Raw genomic sequence first — 18,270 nt, 5'->3', positions numbered from 1 at the left:
GTTACTGACAAGCAGGATGAAAAGGAAATCCAAACATGGGTTGTGTTCATTAGGCACCAAATGGAAGAGAATTGACAATCAGGGAAAGACTACCTGAACTTGGCCAAGAAATTCAAATTTTCGTTGCAAAAGTTAATACTTTCCGTTGTGTGTCCCAATGAATACAACCCTGGTGATTACTTTAATGCAGACAAATGAAATATTGAAAAGCTGTTGCATGAAAAAGAATGAAAGCTTGACATGGACATTATGAATATACACCACTTTACATTTATTAAAATATTTATAAAAATACTGTAAAAATTCCACACATCTACACAGTAAACATACTGGAAGAGGGTCTCTCTTACCAGAATTTCATACAGACTGAATGCTTTACAAGTTGTCCTGCCCTTGTAGCGGTTATTATGGTATGGCTTGAACTTCTTATACAGCACAATTACAACCTGATACCATGACAATGATCTTTAGTCACTTATCACCTCACATCAGTTATGAGGCTTATAAATGTAAGATATCAACGGTATCTCTCCTAATAAAGTGAAGCACCTATTGAATATGTAACAACTATGCATTCTGTTTTTGAAACATTTAAATAGCTTGAGGCAAACGAACTGAATTGTTGACTACGGGGCTACTGTCGCCATACTCCCAAGATATTCAACCTTGCATACCAATGGAATGAAATTACAGAGACCACTGAAACCGCCCTAGTGTCCTCTCTTCTGTCACACAATCACAGTTAAACCTGAGGACGAGGATTACACTGGAGGTCAGATGTCTTAAAAAATGTTTCTTACAGTAATCTGATATGGTAATTTGGTTGCAGGGGAATCCAAGCTCTGGTCCAGGGCGTTCCTTTGGTCCACACATAGTCGAGGGCGGTTCCTCTAGTAGCGCCCTGGACCAGAGCTAGAGGGATCCCTGCATTAAAAGTGCATTTTTTAAAAACACAACCCTGTCCTTTGCCCTTTTTCAGTAACAATACAGCTTTATCTGTTTGTGTTGATCCTTGCTCTTTATGTAACTTCTCCCTCCCCCTTTAGTAATGGTACACTTTAATCTGGTTGTTGTCATCCAGGCTCAACTGGACCAGTCCACTCATAGTTGGGGGGGTCCGATAACGCGTGAACAGAGGTCTGATGAAAGCCTGTTAAGGAAATGTACAAGATTGAACCAAGCTCCATTATAAGTTGTGCTATGTGGCGTGTGTGAGCATATTTCTAGAAGGATACACACTGGGGTCTTTCCTGCGTGTCTCCAGCCATCTCTTGTTGCCGTCGATCAGGCCCTGAAGCCTCTGGCCATCCATCTCCACTGCTTTAGGCTGCATGGAGGACAGACTACGAGCCTGCTCACTAACAAACACACATTTCTGTAGTACCTTCCTTCAACAAGATAAGACTACTGTGAAAGGGATGAGTGACAGTCTAGATTGCTTTTTTAAAGAGGCGTTTCCATCATTTTCATATTTACCTTGCAGGACTGTACCCTGAATAAAGTGCATTGGTCCTCAAGGAACTGGTGGCTATGGACTCAATAGGAGCCCCTATAGAAGGGACAAAGAGAAGTGTACTCTCGTTAATTACCAACAACTCCACCGACCTGAAAGTACACAGACAACCCTGAACGGGGAGTTCTACAGTCCACAGAACTAAATACAACGCACATTTATTATAACATATATGATATTGGTTGTGATGTACCAGGGAAGAGCTTGGCCCAGCGGCTATGGAGCAGGTCCTCAGAATCCCGTAGTGGGTTGGAGGTGCTGTGAGGGGCCCACGCCCAGGAGGGCCCAGACAGAGGCATGGAGAGCTGTGAAAGAGGCATTGAGGTGGGGGTTCGGGGCTGGGAGAGGGGCAGAGGTAGGGGGAGAGGCTGGTAAGGGGTCTGGCGTTGGGTCAGGGAGCCCAGGGCCCCCAGGACTGTGTTGAGCTGGCCAGAGATGTGCTGGAGTGACTCGGCTAAGTGCTGCACCTTAGCTGGCACTGTGGGCTCCCCACCTGGAGAGGAGAGATAGAGAGGAAGGAAGGAGAGGGTGAAAGAGAGGAAGGAAGGAGAGGGTGAAAGAGAGGAAGGAAGGAGAGGGTGAAAGAGAGGAAGGAAGGAGAGGGTGAAAGAGAGGAAGGAAGGAGAGGGTGAAAGGGGAAAAAAGGAGAAACGATGAAGAGGGGAAAAAAGGAGAAACGATGAAGAGGGGAAAAAGGAGAAACGCGATGAAGAGGGGAAAAAGGAAAAATGAAGAGGGGAAAAAGAGAAACGATGAAGAGGGGAAAAAGGAGAAACGATGAAGTGGGGAAAAAGGAGAAACGATGAAGAGGGGAAAAAAGGAGAAACGATGAAGAGGGGAAAAAAGGAGAAACGATGAAGAGGGGAAAAAGGAGAAACGATGAAGAGGGGAAAAAAGAGAAACGATGAAGAGGGGAAAAAAGGAGAAACAATGAAGAGGGGAAAAAAGGAGAAACGATGAAGGGGGAAAAAGGAAAAACGATGAAGAGGGGAAAAAGGAGAAACGATGAAGAGGGGAAAAAAGGAGAAACGATGAAGAGGGGAAAAAAGGAGAAACGATGAAGAGGGGAAAAAAGGAGAAACGATGAAGAGGGGAAAAAGGAGAAACGATGAAGAGGGGAAAAAGGAGAAACGATGAAGAGGGGAAAAAGGAGAAACGATGAAGAGGGAAAAAAGGAGAAACGATGAAGGGGGAAAAAAGGAGAAACGATGAAGGGGGAAAAAGCAGAAACGATGAAGGGGGAAAAAGGAGAAACGATGAAGAGGGGAAAAAGGAGAAACGATGAAGGGGGAGAGACAGAGTATAAATAAACACGGCAGGGAGGAGTACAGGCCTGTTATGAGGGTGTAAGGAATGGATATTCCGTATGTGTGTCTCTCTCACCTGGGCCATCATGGCCGTTGCTGACGCTGCTCATATCCGATTCAGTCACATCAAAGGTCACCTTCCTATCAGCAGCCAGTCTGCCCTGGTCATCATAGTAGTGATGATGGGAGACCTGGCCAAGGGAAAGCAAGAGAGAAAAATAAAAAACTGTACTTTCTAACACGAACACTTGTCTACTCTTAACATCAATGATTTAGCTGATAACTGCTTTATTGAGGAACGTTTTACTTACAACGATTGGCTTAGCTAGCTACCTTAAGTTGAACACACTGACTGTAAGTTGCTCTGGATAGGACTGTCTGCTAAATGACCAAAACGCCATGGAAAAATGCATACAAAATATGTATGTGTACAAAACATTAGGAACACCTTCCTAATATTGAGTCGCACCCCTCTTTTACTTGAAAACAGCCTCAGTTTGTCGGGGCATGGACTCCACAAAGTGTCGAAAGAGTTCCACAGGGATGCTGGCCCATGTTGACTCCAATGCTTCCCACAGTTGTGTCAAGTTGGCTGGATGTCCTTTGGGTGGTGGACTATTCTTGATACACAAAGAAAAGCTTGAGCATGAAAAGCCCAGCAGCGTTACAGTTCTTTTTATTCAACCTTTATTTAACTCGGCAAGTCAGTTAAGAACAAATTATTTTCTACAATGACGGACGACGCTGGGCCAATGGGACTCCCAATCACAGCCAGATGTGATACAGCCTGGATTCGAACCAGAGACTGTAGTGACGCCTCTTGTACTGAGATGCAGTGCCTTAGACCGCCTGATTCTTGACACACAAACTGGCACGCCTGGCACCTACCACCATACCCCATTCACCTTAAATCTTTAGTCTTGCCCAGTCACCCTCTGAATGGCCCACATACACGATCCATGTCTCAATTGTCTCAAGGCTTAGAAATCCTTATTTAACCTGTCTCCTCCCCTTCATCTACACTGATTGAAGTGGACTTAACAGGTGACATCAACAAGGGATCATAGCTTTCACCTGGACTCACCTGACCAGTCTGTGTCATGGAAAGAGCAGGTGTTCTTAATGTTTTGTCCCCTCATTGTATAGTGTGTTGTTTATTAGCAATTTATTGAAGTATGTATAACGTTATGGGCATGGTATGTAATACAGGTGGTATACAGGGGGCAGGATATGTGGTATATAAACGTGTTATGGTGTACTACTAAGGCACCTCTTCAGCTACGGAGCTCTCTAGCTGTTGCAGTCTCTCCTCCTTCCTGCGTAGCAGCGAGTTCCCCCTCTGCACAGTCACCCTCAACTCCTCCACGTCACTGGCCTCCTGAGGAAGAGAAGCGAAAACGAAAGAGCGACAGAGAGAGGGAGGGAAAGAGAGCGAGAGACGACCCAGGGACCGTTACACACGGAGGTCAAGCATACTCACTCACTTCATGAATGTTCCAACATAGGGCAGGGTGTAGGAGTCCATAAGGGATAAGGAAGGGAGTCACACTTACACGTACCTGCTGCAGGTTCCTGTACATCTCCTGTGTGGCCTGGGCGTGGCTGGTGGTGTTAGGGTACTGAGAGGAGCTGGACTGGGCCTGCGCTGCCTGCAGCGCTGCCTGTCTCTCACTCAGACGACCACTCTCCCTCTCCAGGAAACGCCGGGCCTTCTGCAGGGACAGGCCCTCAGAGGAGATGTACTGATGCAAGCTGGGAGAAGGACAGGAAGAGAGAAACACAAACACACACATACAAATATCAGGATAGAAAGGTGCAATATGCATGCATGTTCCCCCCCCCACACACACATATAGAAGTTAGTCAGGATAGAAAGGTGCAACATGCATGCATGCTCCCCCCCCCTCCCCAGGATAGAAAGGTGCACACACACACACACACATACACAAACACATACACACACACACACATACATATAGAAGTTAGTCACAAACACATACACACACACACATATAGAAGTCAGGATAGAAAGGTGCAACATGCATGCAGGATAGAAAGGTGCAACATGCATGCATGCTCCCCCCCCCCTCACACACACACACACACACATATATAGAAGTTAGTCAGGATAGAAAGGTGCAACATGCATGCATGCTCTCTCTCAAACACACATACTCATCCAAGCTGCTCTCGCTGTCTCTGGAGATGGGGGAGAGAGGTTCTTTCAGGTGTTCCACATGCAGCACTTTCTCCCGTCCAGCAGAGGGCGCTGCCTCACAATCCTTCTCCTTCTTCCTCTCCTCCTCTGTTCTGTCCAGTCTAGTAAAAGGCCTCTTGATCTCACTCTGCTCCAGATCACTGCAATAGAATCATGTGTTTGTCCCTGAGAAAGTACCGCGCGAGAAAGAGCTCAATAGTCTGGCAAGCTAGAATTGAAGTCTCCCACTAAGTCTGGAAGACTTAGTGGGTCAGCTGCAAGGTGACAATGAAACAGTGTGAACGGAGGTTGACCCCAACTAACGGGCCAGGTGTGTGTGTGCGTTTCAGTGGAGGCTGCTGAGGGGATAATAATAATGTCTGAAAACCGTGTGTTTGATACCATTGCATTCACTCGATTCCGGCCATTATTATGAGCCGTACTCCTCCCACCAGTAGCCTCAACTGGTGTGTGTGTGTACCTGACTCTGCGGCCCAGCCGATCACAGCGCTCCTGCAGCAGCTCCACCTTGCTCTCCAGCCGGTCCCGCTCCTCCTTCATCCTCCTGCTCTCCTCTCTCGCTTTGTCCCTCTCCGCCCTCATTCTCTCCAACTCCTCTCTCGCGTTGGTCCTCTCCTCCCGCCCCCTCTCCGCCTCCTGCCTCGCCCTGTCCCTCTCTCCTTCCACCCGCTCCAGATCCTCTCTCAGTCCATCTCTCTCCTGCATGACTCCAGGCAGAGCCTGAAAACATCACAGGCTTAACGTCTACAGCACGATGAAGACTGAGGTGGTGGTGGTGGTGGTGAATCCTCACCTCGATTCCTCTGTCGATCTCATCCTCTTCATCCCCAAGCTGCTGCCTCCTCTTCTTCAAATTCGCTGCCTGAACATTGGCAAGCGGATATGTCCTTTAATCAACAGCGGCCAACCACACACATACAGTTCATTCCTTTCCGAAGCCGAGGCCATCCCTAAGCGTTCCAGATATTCACGCAGACACATATCAGCGCAACAGTGACTGATTACCTGGGTCTTCAGTGTTGTCTCCTGGCTCTTCAGTTCCCTGGCCCTCAGCTCCATCCTGTCCCCCAGCTCCTGAATCTCTGCCTCCTGAGGGATGACAGGTGTTTAGAGATGATACGTGTGTGTGTGTGTGTGTGTGTGTGTGTGTGTGTGTGTGTGTGTGTGTGTGTGTGTGTGTGTGTGTGTGTGTGTGTGTGTGTGTGTGTGTGTGTGTGTGTGTGTGTGTGTGTGTGTGTGTGTGTGTGTGTGTGTGTGTGTGTCTCTCTCTCTGTCCTCACCTTGTGTGTGTGTGTCTGGCGGGTCTTGCAGAGCTGGGAGTCTAGCTGTGTACGGAGTCTTTCCAGCTGGGCGCTGTGTGCGGCCAGCAGGCGATCCCTCTCCTCCTGCAGGACACACAGCAACTGTTCCTTTTGGACAGCCTCCTGGAGGACAGAAGCACACACAGAGAGACACACAAATAGATCATTTCCACGATATTTAACCGCAGCATTACATGTAGGGACAACAGTGCAGAGGCAACAGCCAAAGCAACAATGACAGTAGCAGCAGGTAGGTTACTAGAAGCGGTGACCTTTGAACTGTCTCTCACCTGGTCCAGATGACTCTCTCTGATAGAGCTTAGTTCTCGGTGGTGGTCGTCTTTGAGCTGCCCCAGCTTCCTGGCATGGTCACGCTGCACTTCCTCCCTCACTTCCTGGAGCACGTCTCCCAACTGGACCAAGTCACAGTCAGTGGGAGGGATTCATAATGTCACAATGCTCTAGAGGGTTGAGACTGACATACTGGTAATATATGTATCTGCAGTCAGGGAGATGAGGGCTATGGTTTTGTGTATCAAAGGTGGGAAGTAGTGTGTGTGTGTGTGTGTGTGTGTGTGTGTGTGTGTGTGTGTGTGTGTGTGTGTGTGTGTGTGTGTGTGTGTGTGTGTGTGTTCTATCACCTCTCTTTGGTACTCTGCTAGATGCTGCTCTGGGCTACGAGGGCTCTTCAACTCCCTCCACCTCTCACTGGCACTGCTTCTCCCCTAAGGAACACAGCAACACACTGTCTTCAACCATCACCTGTGTGACAACACCCTATCCTAGACTCACTGCATGTATTTCCCTCACAACAACCCAAACAATTTCAGTTATTTTGAGTGCACGTGTGTATTGGAAGGCCCCTCTCCTATATCTCCCCCCTCCCACTCTCTCAGCTCCTCTCCTACCCCCCCACCTCCTGTTTGAGGGAGCTGAGTTGCTCCTCCCGCTCCCCAAGCAGTCTCCGCTTCTCCGCATGTAGCTTCTCCTCTGACTCCTCCCTCAGTCGCTCCAGGTCCCGCCTCCTCTGGGACTCTATCCTCTCTCGCTCCGCCTCCAGGGTGGCACGCAGCTCTCTCAGCATCGCCTCGCCCTCCTCCCTGATGAAAACAACAACACACACAAACGTAGCAAGCACACATACACACACACAATCATTTTTAGCGCAAATCTTTTTTTGTCTTGTTTTTTTTTGCAGTGACCGAGCGGTATTTCTATACCTACTGTATGTGTAGAAAGAACAGTATCGCCTAAGCACAGAATAGTTATGTGAAGCAGTGTCATATTAATACGGCTGGGGTCACTGAGCATGTGATCTAACGGTCAGTGGAGCACTCCAGGGAGATTGCTGTCATATGAATGTGTGTGTGTGTGTGTTTAAGCAGATGGATGAATAGTAGAGAGAGTTGAGTCACCTGATGTTGCGTTGCTGGTTCTCCCTCTCCCTCCGGGCCATCTCCCTCAGCTCCAGTAGCCTGCTTTCAGACTCCACACTCAGCCTGCTCTCCTCTTCCCTCCCCTTACTCTGGAGCCTCTCCCTCAGGCTCCTGGAAGACCAGTCAGGACCAGAACACACACACAGCAGCGCGTGAGATAACCAGCACTGTCACACAGCCGTAAGCATCAACACTGAGTCACATACTCACACATCACAGCTCACAAATACTACTATAACAGTGGACATACGTGGAGAGGGAGGTTGACCACTCTGTGGCCTGCTGCCTGAATGCCTACCTGACCCTCTCCTTGCTCTCCTCCTTCAGCCTCCGTTCCTCCTCCTCCTCCTCCCGGCTCAGCTCCTCCTGAAGGAGGCGCCCCTTCTCCTGCCTCTCCCGCAGCGCACGCTCCTTCCTCTCAGTCTCCCTCCTCTCCCTCTCCTCCTCCTGGGCCCATCTGCTGTCCTCCCCCTGTCTGGGGGCTTCCTCTTTGTAGTGGGCGTTGGGGCTCCTAACCAGGCGGCCTCTGGAGGTGTCAGGCCGCTGGACCCCCGGCACCCCTAGGCTGGCGCTGGTGCTGACCCCCTCGGCCCGCGGCCGGGGTTCCGGCTCACAGTGGGAGGACCCTGTGGTCTGCTGGGATTCACTGGGCTGGCTGGGGGGCCTGTCCTCCATCACTGGATCCTCCCTGCCTGCACCATGGAGACGCCTGCAGAGTTTGGGAGAAGGGAAGGAGGGAAGAGAGAGAGTGGAGAAAAGGGAAAGAGGGGAGAGAGAGGGTGAGAGAGAGAGAGCGAGGGAGGGAGGAAGCGAGAGAGGAAGAGCGAAAGGAGAGAGAGGAAGAGGGAAGGAGGGGAAAGAGAGAGAAAGAAAAAAAGGGGAGAGAGAGGAGAGAGAGAGCGAGAGAGAGAGAGAGAGAGAGAGAAGAGGGAAGGAGGGGAAAGAGAGGAAGAGTAAGAGGAGTCAGATAAATGATTTGGCTCAGCTCTAGACTTGCAGATCTTTGTGAGAAACAGACTACAATGACACTGACAATATGCTTGTATCACAACGTGTGTTTGGGTTCAGAGAGGACATTTCACTGAAATATGGGCATTTATCAGAAAGGCTTGTCTGCCAACCTCTCTGCAGCTTCTGCCCTCTTCCTCCGTTCCTTCTCCTCCTCCGCACTGACTTTCACTATCCCCACTTTGTCCTGGGGAAAATACAGACTTTTTTTTAGGTGAATAGCAAAGGCTAACATAACTCTACATGGCATGATGTGCGTGTTCACTCTCAAAATAAAACAACGGTACAAACAGTGCCTACAGACTCTACAGCCAGAGGAACCACTGTGACTGAGGAGAGAGAGTGTAGCTTTGGAGGAAGGAGGTGAAGAGGGGCGAGCGAGGGAGAAAAAGAAAGGTGAGGAAGAGATGGAGAGAGTGTGGTACCTGCAGGAGTGGACTAACAGCAGGGGAGAGATCCTTCAGGTCCAGGACTTTCTCTGACAACCTGGAGCCAAAACCAGACTAAAGGGAAAGTGGAACACAACACTGTTTGCCTTTACTCAACACACCCCTTGATATTATCTGCTTAAATGTTACATTATAAAGCCTCTATTCTACAGGCCTATCTACTGGGACATGATCTCAATCCATAACAAAGTACCTTGAGGTCCTCGGTGGAGGAGGATGCCACCTCCATGTGCTCGCTGGCCTCCGACTGCTGATGTAAACACACTCAGTCACTGACGTGAAGCATAGTGCGACCGTGTCACCTCAAACACCGTACACACACACAGACACAGACACACGCACTCACGACACAGATAGAAAACGTGGATGAATACTGCCATTCTCAGCGGCACACAGCAATTATGAAGGCTCTCGTAGTAGGGCAAAGCAAGTACAGCAGAAAAGGGACAATAGACTAGTCAACAGCACAGAGCAGCCATCCCATGGCTTGATCAGCAAAGCTTGGGCAGACAAGAGGCAAATAGTGAGACTCTACCACACAGGCACAGGGCTGGTCAAGCAGACAGTAGAGACAGAGAAACACAGGCTACAGCACTGAAAGTTTGGACTGAGAGGACCGGCTGCCTTGGGGGCTGTATAAGAGGATGGGGCTGCCTTGGGGGCTGGCTGAGAGGATGGGGCTGCCTTGGGGGCTGGCTGAGAGGATGGGGCTGCCTTGGGGGCTGGCTGAGAGAATGGGGCTGCGTAGGGAGCTGGCTGAGAAGATGGGGCTGCCTAGGGGGCTGGCTGAGAGGATGGGGCTGCCTAGGGGGCTGTCTAAGCAGATGGGGCTACCTTGCTGCCTGAAAGGATGGGGCTGTCTGAGAGGATGGGGCCGCCTAGGGAGCTGCCTGAGAGGATGGGGCTGTCTGAGAGGATGGGGCTGCCTAGGGAGCTGCCTGAGAGGATGTGGCTGTCTGAAAGGATGGGGCCGCCTAGGGAGCTGCCTGAGAGGATGGGGCTGTCTGAGAGTATGGGGCCGCCTAGGGGGCTGGTTGATAGGATGGGGCTGCAGTGCTCAGCTCTAGAGGAGGGATTGAGGCAAAACTGGCAACAAGGGGACCAGAATGTTCCAATCCAGTCCTCAGAGCTGACTGCATATACACATATTACCAAAGACACCAATGTGATGTGAGAGGGAGATCATGGGGGGCTGGATTCACCAGGGTTGGGACTTGAGCCAACACAGCCCCTCAGGGAGTGGAATGGTGTCTCCTTTGGCTGAGAGAGGGGCGGAGGTGCATGCAGAGGGGGAGCACACAGGGCAGGGGCCACGACATGGTCAAAGCACACCAAACCCCTACCTCTGCTGGTAGAGGGCTTTGTTTGGGCACATTCTTCTTCTTCCCCACATACACCTCCATGTTGTCACTTTGTTTAAGGTCTGCTAACTTCTTCTTCTTCCCCAGGGACTTAGCTTGGACCGTTTGTTGTTCGAGTCTCTCGATTACTTCCTCTGAGCTTGCGGATGTTTTGGGTTTCGGTGAGGCTTGCATGGTCTGAATGCAGTTTTCCACCACCTCATCACTGTCTTCTTCAAGTCTGTCTCCTTCCATTTCTTTTCGTTCGCTTTTGAAGCCTTCCTCCACCTCCCTGCTCTCCTCTCCTTCCCTAGCCTGTTTTTCACTCAGCGAGCATCTCGCGAAGACTTTGTCATTTTCCTCCCCTTCCTCACTTTTTACACACCTCTCCCTCACCACCTCACTCTCCAGCTCCTCAGGTTCATCTTTACCCTCCTCCCCTTCCTCACATCTCTCCACCACTTCACTCATCAGCCTCCTCTTCGCCGACCTCCACTTCCACTTCCTCACTTTTCACAGACCTCTCCAACACTTCACTCTCTCCCTCCTCTTTACCTTCCTCTTCAACACTTTTCACACACCTCTCCACCACCTCACTCTCACCCTCCCCAGCCTCCTCTTTACCCTCATCTTCTACCTCTTCCTCACTTTTCACACACCTCTCCACCACCTCACTCTCACCCTCCCCAGCCTCCTCTTTACCCTCATCTTCTACCTCTTCCTCACTTTTCACACACCTCTCCACCACCTCACTCTCACCCTCCCCAGCCTCCTCTTTACCCTCATCTTCTACCTCTTCCTCACTTTTCACACACCTCTCCACCACCTCACTCTCACCCTCCCCAGTCTCCTCTTTACCCTCATCTTCTACCTCTTCCTCACTTTTCACACACCTCTCCACCACCTCACTCTCACCCTCCCCAGTCTCCTCTTTACCCTCATCTTCCATCTCTTCCTCACACCTCTCCACCACCTCCCTCTCGCCCTCCTCAGCCTCCTCTTTCAACCACCTCTCAACCACTTCCTCACTATCCTCATCTCCCTTTGCCTCATCTTCCTCCTCTACACTGTCTCTAACAGTCTCTTCCTTCTTTTCCACATGCTTCCTTTTGAAATATCTCTCGCCCACTATCTCACTTTCCTCTAAATCTCCTCCCTCCACCTCTTTCATATATCTCTCTACTACCTGATCACTCTCTTCCTCCTGTTCCCCCTCTTTTTCCTCTCCTGCTTCCTCACTTTTAGTGTCTCTCTCATCACTCTCTTCTGCTTTTGGTTTCTCTTCACTTTTAACACGGCTCTCAACTAGCTCATTGCAGTCCTCCACCTGTTTGTCATGACCCACCTCTAGTTTTTCATTTGTAACACACCACTCTACTACCTCATCACTCTCTCCTTGCTCTCCAAGATATCTCTCCATCATTTCATCACTTCCTCCTTCTCCCTCATTTGTATTGACATTTTCCTCAACTACGTCACCAGTCTCCTCTTCCTCCCCATCCTCACTTTTTACACACCTCTTTATGACCTCATCACTTTCCTCCTCTCCCTCCTCCAACTTTCCTTCACACTCTACCTCCTCACAGACCTCGGCCTCAACGTCCTTGCCCTCCCCCTCCTCTCCTCTCTTCTTCTCACTCGCTTGCCCTACTTCTCTCTGGTTCTCCTCTTCATCTCCTCCCTCCTCAGCCACACTCTCTCTGTCCTCTCCCCACCCATCCTCATAATCTTCTTCCTCCTCTCCACTGTCTCTAGTTTTAGCAGGCTGGGGGTCTGGGGTAGGGGGCAGACCCCAGCAGCACTACTGCAGTCCCTGCTGCCTCCGCGTGGTGGGGTGGAGAGGAGGTGGCGTCCACGAAGGGAGTCCTTGGGTGGAAGGGGATGATGGTGGCCACCAGAGAGAAAGAGAGGGAAGACATGCATAGACACAAACACAAAAATAAAGAAAGGAGGGGGAGGGGTTGGGGATAATGTGACAAGGAGAAGACACAGGGACCCGAGCAGCATGCAAACCACTCACGCATTCCGTAGGTAGAGCTCATCGAAAGAGAACAGTCACGTCAACAACAAACAACACAGAGAAGTGTGACACACACAGAAACACACACACAGAAAGACCTATAAGACCAACATAAAGGGTGATCAAATGAAAGACTCAGATGGCAAAGCAATAACAGTGACAGTATGAGGACAAGAGGACCAACAGAAAGAAACAGTGGCAGCCGTGACCATAGCACAGCTCCCACTGACACAGCAGCTACACGACCAGGAAGAGATAGACACACAAGAACCCGAAACACATGTTTAAAGTCACACACACACACTTATGAGAGTTGATAAATGACAAAGATGTTATGTCTGAATGAATAAATAGGCCTACACATTTTCCCAATGATAGCTTTCCATCCCTCAAAGTGTTGGTTTTGGTTAAAGGCAATCTAGTAAACAAGAGCAGTTCTATCTAGGTCTGCATCTTGTGATCTCTCTTCAGATAGACCTGATAACATAGTCATGGGTTTGTTCAATATATCTAAGTATACAGTGCATTCTGAAAGTATTCAGACCCCTTGTCCTTTTCCACATTTTGATATTCTAAAATTGAATTAAATCGTTTTTTTATCTCATCAATCTACACACAATACCCCATAATGACAAAGCAAAATCAGGTTTTTAGAAATGTTAGCAAATTTATATTTAAAAAAATTGAAATCTTATACAGACAGGTATGTGCCTTTCCAAATCATGCCCAATCAATTGAATTTACCACAGGTGGACTCCAATCAATTTGTAGAAACATCTCAAGGATGATCAATGGAAACAGGGTGCACCTGAGCTCAATTTTGAGTCTCATAGCAAAGGGTCTGAATACTTATGTAAATAAGGTATTTGTGTTATATAAAATGTATACATTTGCAAAGAATTTAAAAATAAAATTTTAAAAATAAAAAATGTTTTAACTTTGTCATTGTGTATAATAGATTGATGAGGGAAGAAAATGTTTCATACATGTTTAAAGAAGGTTGTAACGTAACAAAATGTGGAAAAAGTCAAGGGGTCTGAACACTTTCCGAATGCACTGTATGGTCTAAACTACTAGAAAGTCCTAAAACTAACATACACCACAGGATCGACAGTGGGATGAAAAGAGGGAAAAGAGACAGTGAGAGAAGTAATAGATTTAGCCATATCAGTAGTGTGAGTTACCTGCTGAGAGGGGGACTCAGGGCTGTGCTCTCCAGACAGGGCCAAGTCTCGTAGCTCTGCTTCTGTCTTCCCCTCTGGTGGGGCCACTCCACTGGCCTCGCTGTCCTGTTAGCCACACAACACACACGACTGAGCCTAAATCCATTATACAGAGAGGTTTTCTAATGTAATAATGACATGGGACTGTGCTTATCTGCACTGGTATCATACACTGACAGAGTTGAAAGTAGGTGAAAAGTCCTAAAGGGGCTAGCTATGCCATAAAATAGACATGGTGTTGTTGTGCATTGTGAAAACGGTAGTGTACCTCATACTGCAGCCCTCCTCCCAACGCATCCAAGTCCAGGTGCAGGTTCTGTAACAGTCTGGCCGAGCCACGACGACTCTGCAAACAGCATCACTGTCATACATCTAACTTATGCTCCACAAATTACACACTTCTATTCTCCAAATATTCTGTTTCACGGTGCCCAGAAAGGATAGGTATGCACTTTGCCAGTTGAAAGTCATACCGGCTGCTCATCCTCTGAGATGTTATCCTCGTCATCCTCGAACCCAGGCGGAGAGAAAGCCACACGCTCCTCCTGTCGCCCTCCCAGCAGACTGGACCCGAGGCTTGAGAGAGGACCCTTAGGGGAGGGAAGGAAGGAGGAGAGACAGAGAGCGAGAGATAAAAGGTTAGAGACTTTCAACAGCACACCATAAGAATAAGGGTAATACAGTACATAAGGTAATGAACTATCATCCTTTATCATCAAGGTGAACACTCTTACCCCAAGGGGAGTCTTCAGGGGCTCCAGCCCTCCAGAGCTGCTCAGGGACCCCCTCAAGGCCGGGCCATCAAGACCCCGTAGAGGAGCAAGGCTCCCCAGGCTCCCCAACGGGGCCTGCAGTGGCCCGAGGGTCAAGCTTAATGGCTGAGAGACAGAGAGACACACGTGAACAAATATGTTGTGTAGAGAGGGTTCAGGTTAATCGTAACCATCATGATATTCAAGGATCTTATCGAAACTCAATCAAATTTGGTATACTGCTCCTATCGTTCACCTGCTTCTACCAATCCTTCTCCTATAATTACAACAGTTCCTTTATGCTCTGAGGCTGTCTTACCATTTCCTGTCTGTAATCTGTGGTCGTACCTGCAGAATCCCTTCACTGCCCTGCTGGTTCAAGCCATGCTCTCTCCCATCCCGTCTCTCGGCTGAGAGGTAGGTAGGGGGACATGGGGCCAGGAAAGAGGTCAGAGAGGGGCCAGGCAGGGGACGAGACCCTGCTCACAGTCCCTAGCATCAAGTAAGTGAACTCCTAGGATGATCTTTCCCTTCTGCTTGGCCTTCTCTTCCCTCATATGTTTCCGTCATCACTGCCAAGGTGTAGAATGACCATGTGAAGGCATTTGGGGTTCAATAGCCTTTCCTTCCTCTACCTCCACTTCTAAACAGACCACCTTGTCGCTGAAATCACTACTGCTCTCCCTGCCCGCTTCTGCTGCCTCCCTCCATTCCACCACCTTCTCAGTGACAAAGCCCTCTGCTCCCCCCTCGATACTACCATGACTAACTGCATCAGCTTGACTCTGTGTTTCATCAGTGGGCCCTAGGCCAAACATCACTGCCCTGTCTCATTCCTCATTGTATGGTGCTAACCCCCCCATGTCAGTTTGAACCCCCTACCAGGGAACCTTTCACTGTTCTCAGGGGTGTTTCTGTCAGGCTCTCCTTCAATACAGACCTTTCCCCTTTGTTTACAGACTGCTAAGAAAGGATACACATAGGAAATGAAGAATGACTTAGGACAATGACTTATAACTCTATAATCACTACCATAATCACTATATCGGTATAACTGTATCACTTAGCAACTGGGGGCATGAAGCAACCAAGCATAAGTATGTGACTGTTGTGTTGATGACCAAGACAATACAAAATGATAATGTATTGGTTCAGCCAAGCCACTCTAAACGCCTCATCTTTGTACTTTGTTTCCTCTCTATTTTCTGCTACGCCTCAGTGACTAAGTGGAATAGCCGTGCTTCTTTGACATTATTTAGAGTTGAAGCTATTTCCAGACCAATACATCTACACACAACAGCACTGCAGTGTTCCGAGACATCTGTGAGTCACTTCATGCGCTTGGTGTATTTCAGAACATAACAAACGCCCACTCACTCCTGGTGGCTTCAGGAGCTCTTGGTCTTTTGCCTTCTTCTTTTTCTCCTTCTTGTCTTTTTTCTTTTTCTTCTCCTTTTTAGCGGCGGTGATGGGGGGCCCATGAGGCTGGGTGCCGGCTCGTTCTCGCTCCTGATTTACCAGGCTGCGGTATTGCTCGTCACACGGGTGGTCCCAGGTGGACTGGCCCGAGGAGAAGTTGAAGTAGTACACGTCCCCCGTCACGTCTTGACTGCGAGAGGGGGGGGGAAGAGTCACTTCAGCACCTCAGAACTCAGAGAAGGGAGAAGAGACCAGTGGACATATGGTGTCTGGGAATACTGGGAAGTCTACCAGTGTTGACATACTACTTGGGGCCAGAGATGGAGTCAATGTCAGGCGTCTTCAAACTCAGATCACAGTAAAAAAAAAGATCGACCGAGACAAAACTGATCCATGCAAGAGAAGGGTGACATTGTGACCAGTCAGTAGTAATTTGTGGTTAATGAATCACTATCAAAAAAGTACTGTTAAAAATGAAATGTAAAGTACTGTTTTATTGCAATTTAAACAACATGCATTTATGGAAGTCAATGTTGGGGGTAGAACAAAAAGTATCCCCCATCTACAAATATTTTGACCATCCATACACAGGTGAGAATATTTGTGTTCGGGTTTCAAATTCACTTGATTGGATGTTTCTGACCGACGCCACCAGGTTCAGACTCCATCTCTGGTACAGTGGCAGATGCCTGCCTGCCTGCTTACCAGGGTTTCCATTCGGGAGGCAGTGGGGCAACAATGCCCTCTCTGGCCAGCCATAGGAGCTCGGGCTCCCGATTGGGATCAATGCCAATCTCTCGGGCGTACTCGTGGATCTCTGACAGGGGAGGGGAAGAAGCAGTGAGGAAAATCTCCAGATAACATTACATGACTTCTCACACAACCAAAATAAGTTAGTGAATGTGTCATATGTGGCTTATCTATGTAAAGCAGAGCATTGCCTGGTTTTGAGATGTGCCTATATGTTTGATGCCCACCACAACACTTTGCACCATGCTCGTGTAGTTGTTTCAGCAATGTAGCTTACAGTCAGTCTACTGATCTGTCAACTAGAAAGGGAGCCATACTGCCACTTCTGTATCCTTCTGCTCTACCTTGTTCAGAGGGGATATAGTTCTCATCGTAGTCCTCTTCCAGGATCAGCTGGTCTCCAATCTGCAGAGCAGCAGCTGCTGTCATGGTTACTTAGAGGGGAAAATAGTCATGTCGTAGATGCCATTTGTAAATTGTATCTATGTTCTATTGTATTTTCAGTAGCGCATGCATCACTACAAAACAAATTACTATTAGGTCATGCAAACTATCCACTTAGCTAGCTAGCTAGCCAATGATCAATCCTCAACCACGGTTAAAAGAGGAAACATTTTCAAAAACGAACTAGTTAACTAACGTTAGTTAACTAGTTCGTTTTTGAAAAGGTTTAGCGGCTTTAGCTACGTTAGTTAACGAGTTAGCTACATTAGTTGGCCATTAAATTAGAATAATAACTCCCATAATGTTGTTGACATGGTTTCATAGGTAGCTACAGTAACGTTAACCGTAGGTTTCCAGTGACAGACCAATGCGGGTGGCGCCACATCGCAGAGGAAAACGTTACAGCAGCTAGCTAATTCGCTAACATTGGCACATTAGCTAGAAACTTCAATTTGTACAAAAAAAACGTACGATTTACCTACCTAACTACAAGTTACTCTCCTATCCCAGTAAGGGAAAGATCAGTCAAGCGCGATTATTATCGACATTTTCCCGTACAAATGAGTAGAATGGTTTCACTGGGTCTGCTAGCAAAACAACAACATATCAAAACAGAACCCGCTGATGGAGCGTCCAGGGACGCTTTTGTCCGTTTCCGGTTCCAACACCCCTAGCAACCATGTCGCACCCACCTACCACTCAGACATATCGCGGTAGATTGGACAGAAGTGATGCAGAGGACACCTCTCATTGGACCTAATCACCGCCCAACAAATGATTTACAGTACTGTAATTTACAGCTAGTACAGTATAATCCCGTTAGCAGGTAATCATATAGTTCAATATGATAGTGCTTTCATATGTCCACATCCTCATTGGAAACGTCAATGCAATTACATGAATAAACTTAGCAAAATACATGTAACCACGGTCAGTCTGTCAAAAAGTATTGTCCGGGTTTCTGTAATTTAACCAATCACATTCGTTTTTGTTTCCCCCCTCTGTGATTGGTCCCTGAGCCCATAGGAGGCAACTCTAAAATGTATTATCTCTTTCTGTAAAGCCCTACCTTTATCCACTTCCACTGTCT

The 18,270-nt window shown here is 48.3% G+C and overlaps 1 protein-coding gene across 5 annotated transcripts; it reads right to left on the bottom strand.

Moving 5' to 3' along the window:
- Positions 1-247: 247 nt before the first annotated feature.
- On the bottom strand, positions 248-17,856 carry LOC118384621 (centrosomal protein of 164 kDa-like). Of its 5 annotated transcripts, none has more exons than XM_052524178.1 (28): positions 17,663-17,856; positions 17,081-17,170; positions 16,692-16,803; positions 15,945-16,176; positions 14,550-14,693; positions 14,289-14,405; positions 14,084-14,161; positions 13,777-13,881; positions 9,426-9,482; positions 9,209-9,286; positions 8,897-8,970; positions 8,074-8,484; positions 7,755-7,886; positions 7,256-7,439; positions 6,981-7,064; positions 6,630-6,752; positions 6,319-6,462; positions 6,044-6,127; positions 5,832-5,900; positions 5,499-5,758; positions 4,996-5,178; positions 4,374-4,572; positions 4,091-4,198; positions 2,897-3,011; positions 1,707-2,006; positions 1,477-1,549; positions 1,236-1,358; positions 248-1,139 (listed from the first exon to the last, which is right to left on the bottom strand). In XM_052524178.1, exons 2-28 carry the CDS (start codon positions 17,163-17,165, stop codon positions 1,043-1,045), a joined length of 3,771 nt encoding a protein of 1,256 aa, XP_052380138.1. In that variant the 5' UTR covers positions 17,166-17,170; positions 17,663-17,856; the 3' UTR covers positions 248-1,042. The 5 variants fall into 5 exon arrangements, with proteins under 5 accessions (XP_052380138.1, XP_052380141.1, XP_052380143.1 ...); XM_052524181.1 differs by having other exon boundaries at positions 9,426-9,479; XM_052524183.1 differs by having other exon boundaries at positions 4,380-4,572; positions 17,663-17,855.
- Between the last annotated feature and the right edge of the window lie 414 nt (positions 17,857-18,270).

The sequence above is a fragment of the Oncorhynchus keta genome, chromosome 1, assembly GCF_023373465.1.
Source record: "Oncorhynchus keta strain PuntledgeMale-10-30-2019 chromosome 1, Oket_V2, whole genome shotgun sequence".
NCBI lineage: Eukaryota > Metazoa > Chordata > Actinopteri > Salmoniformes > Salmonidae > Oncorhynchus > Oncorhynchus keta.
The sequence above is the reverse complement of the archived record's forward strand: the minus strand, read 5'-3'. Positions and strand labels throughout refer to the sequence as shown.

Coding starts and splice junctions, on each gene's coding strand:
- LOC118384621 (XM_052524178.1), bottom strand. CDS start 17,165: ATGACAGCAGCTGCTGCTCTGCAGATTGGAGACCAGCTGATCCTGGAA. Junction 6,128..6,318: donor GCCAGACACACACACACAAG/GTGAGGACAGAG, acceptor GTCATCCCTCAG/GAGGCAGAGATTCAGGAGCT. Junction 1,359..1,476: donor TCAGGGTACAGTCCTGCAAG/GTAAATATGAAA, acceptor TGTGTTTGTTAG/TGAGCAGGCTCGTAGTCTGT.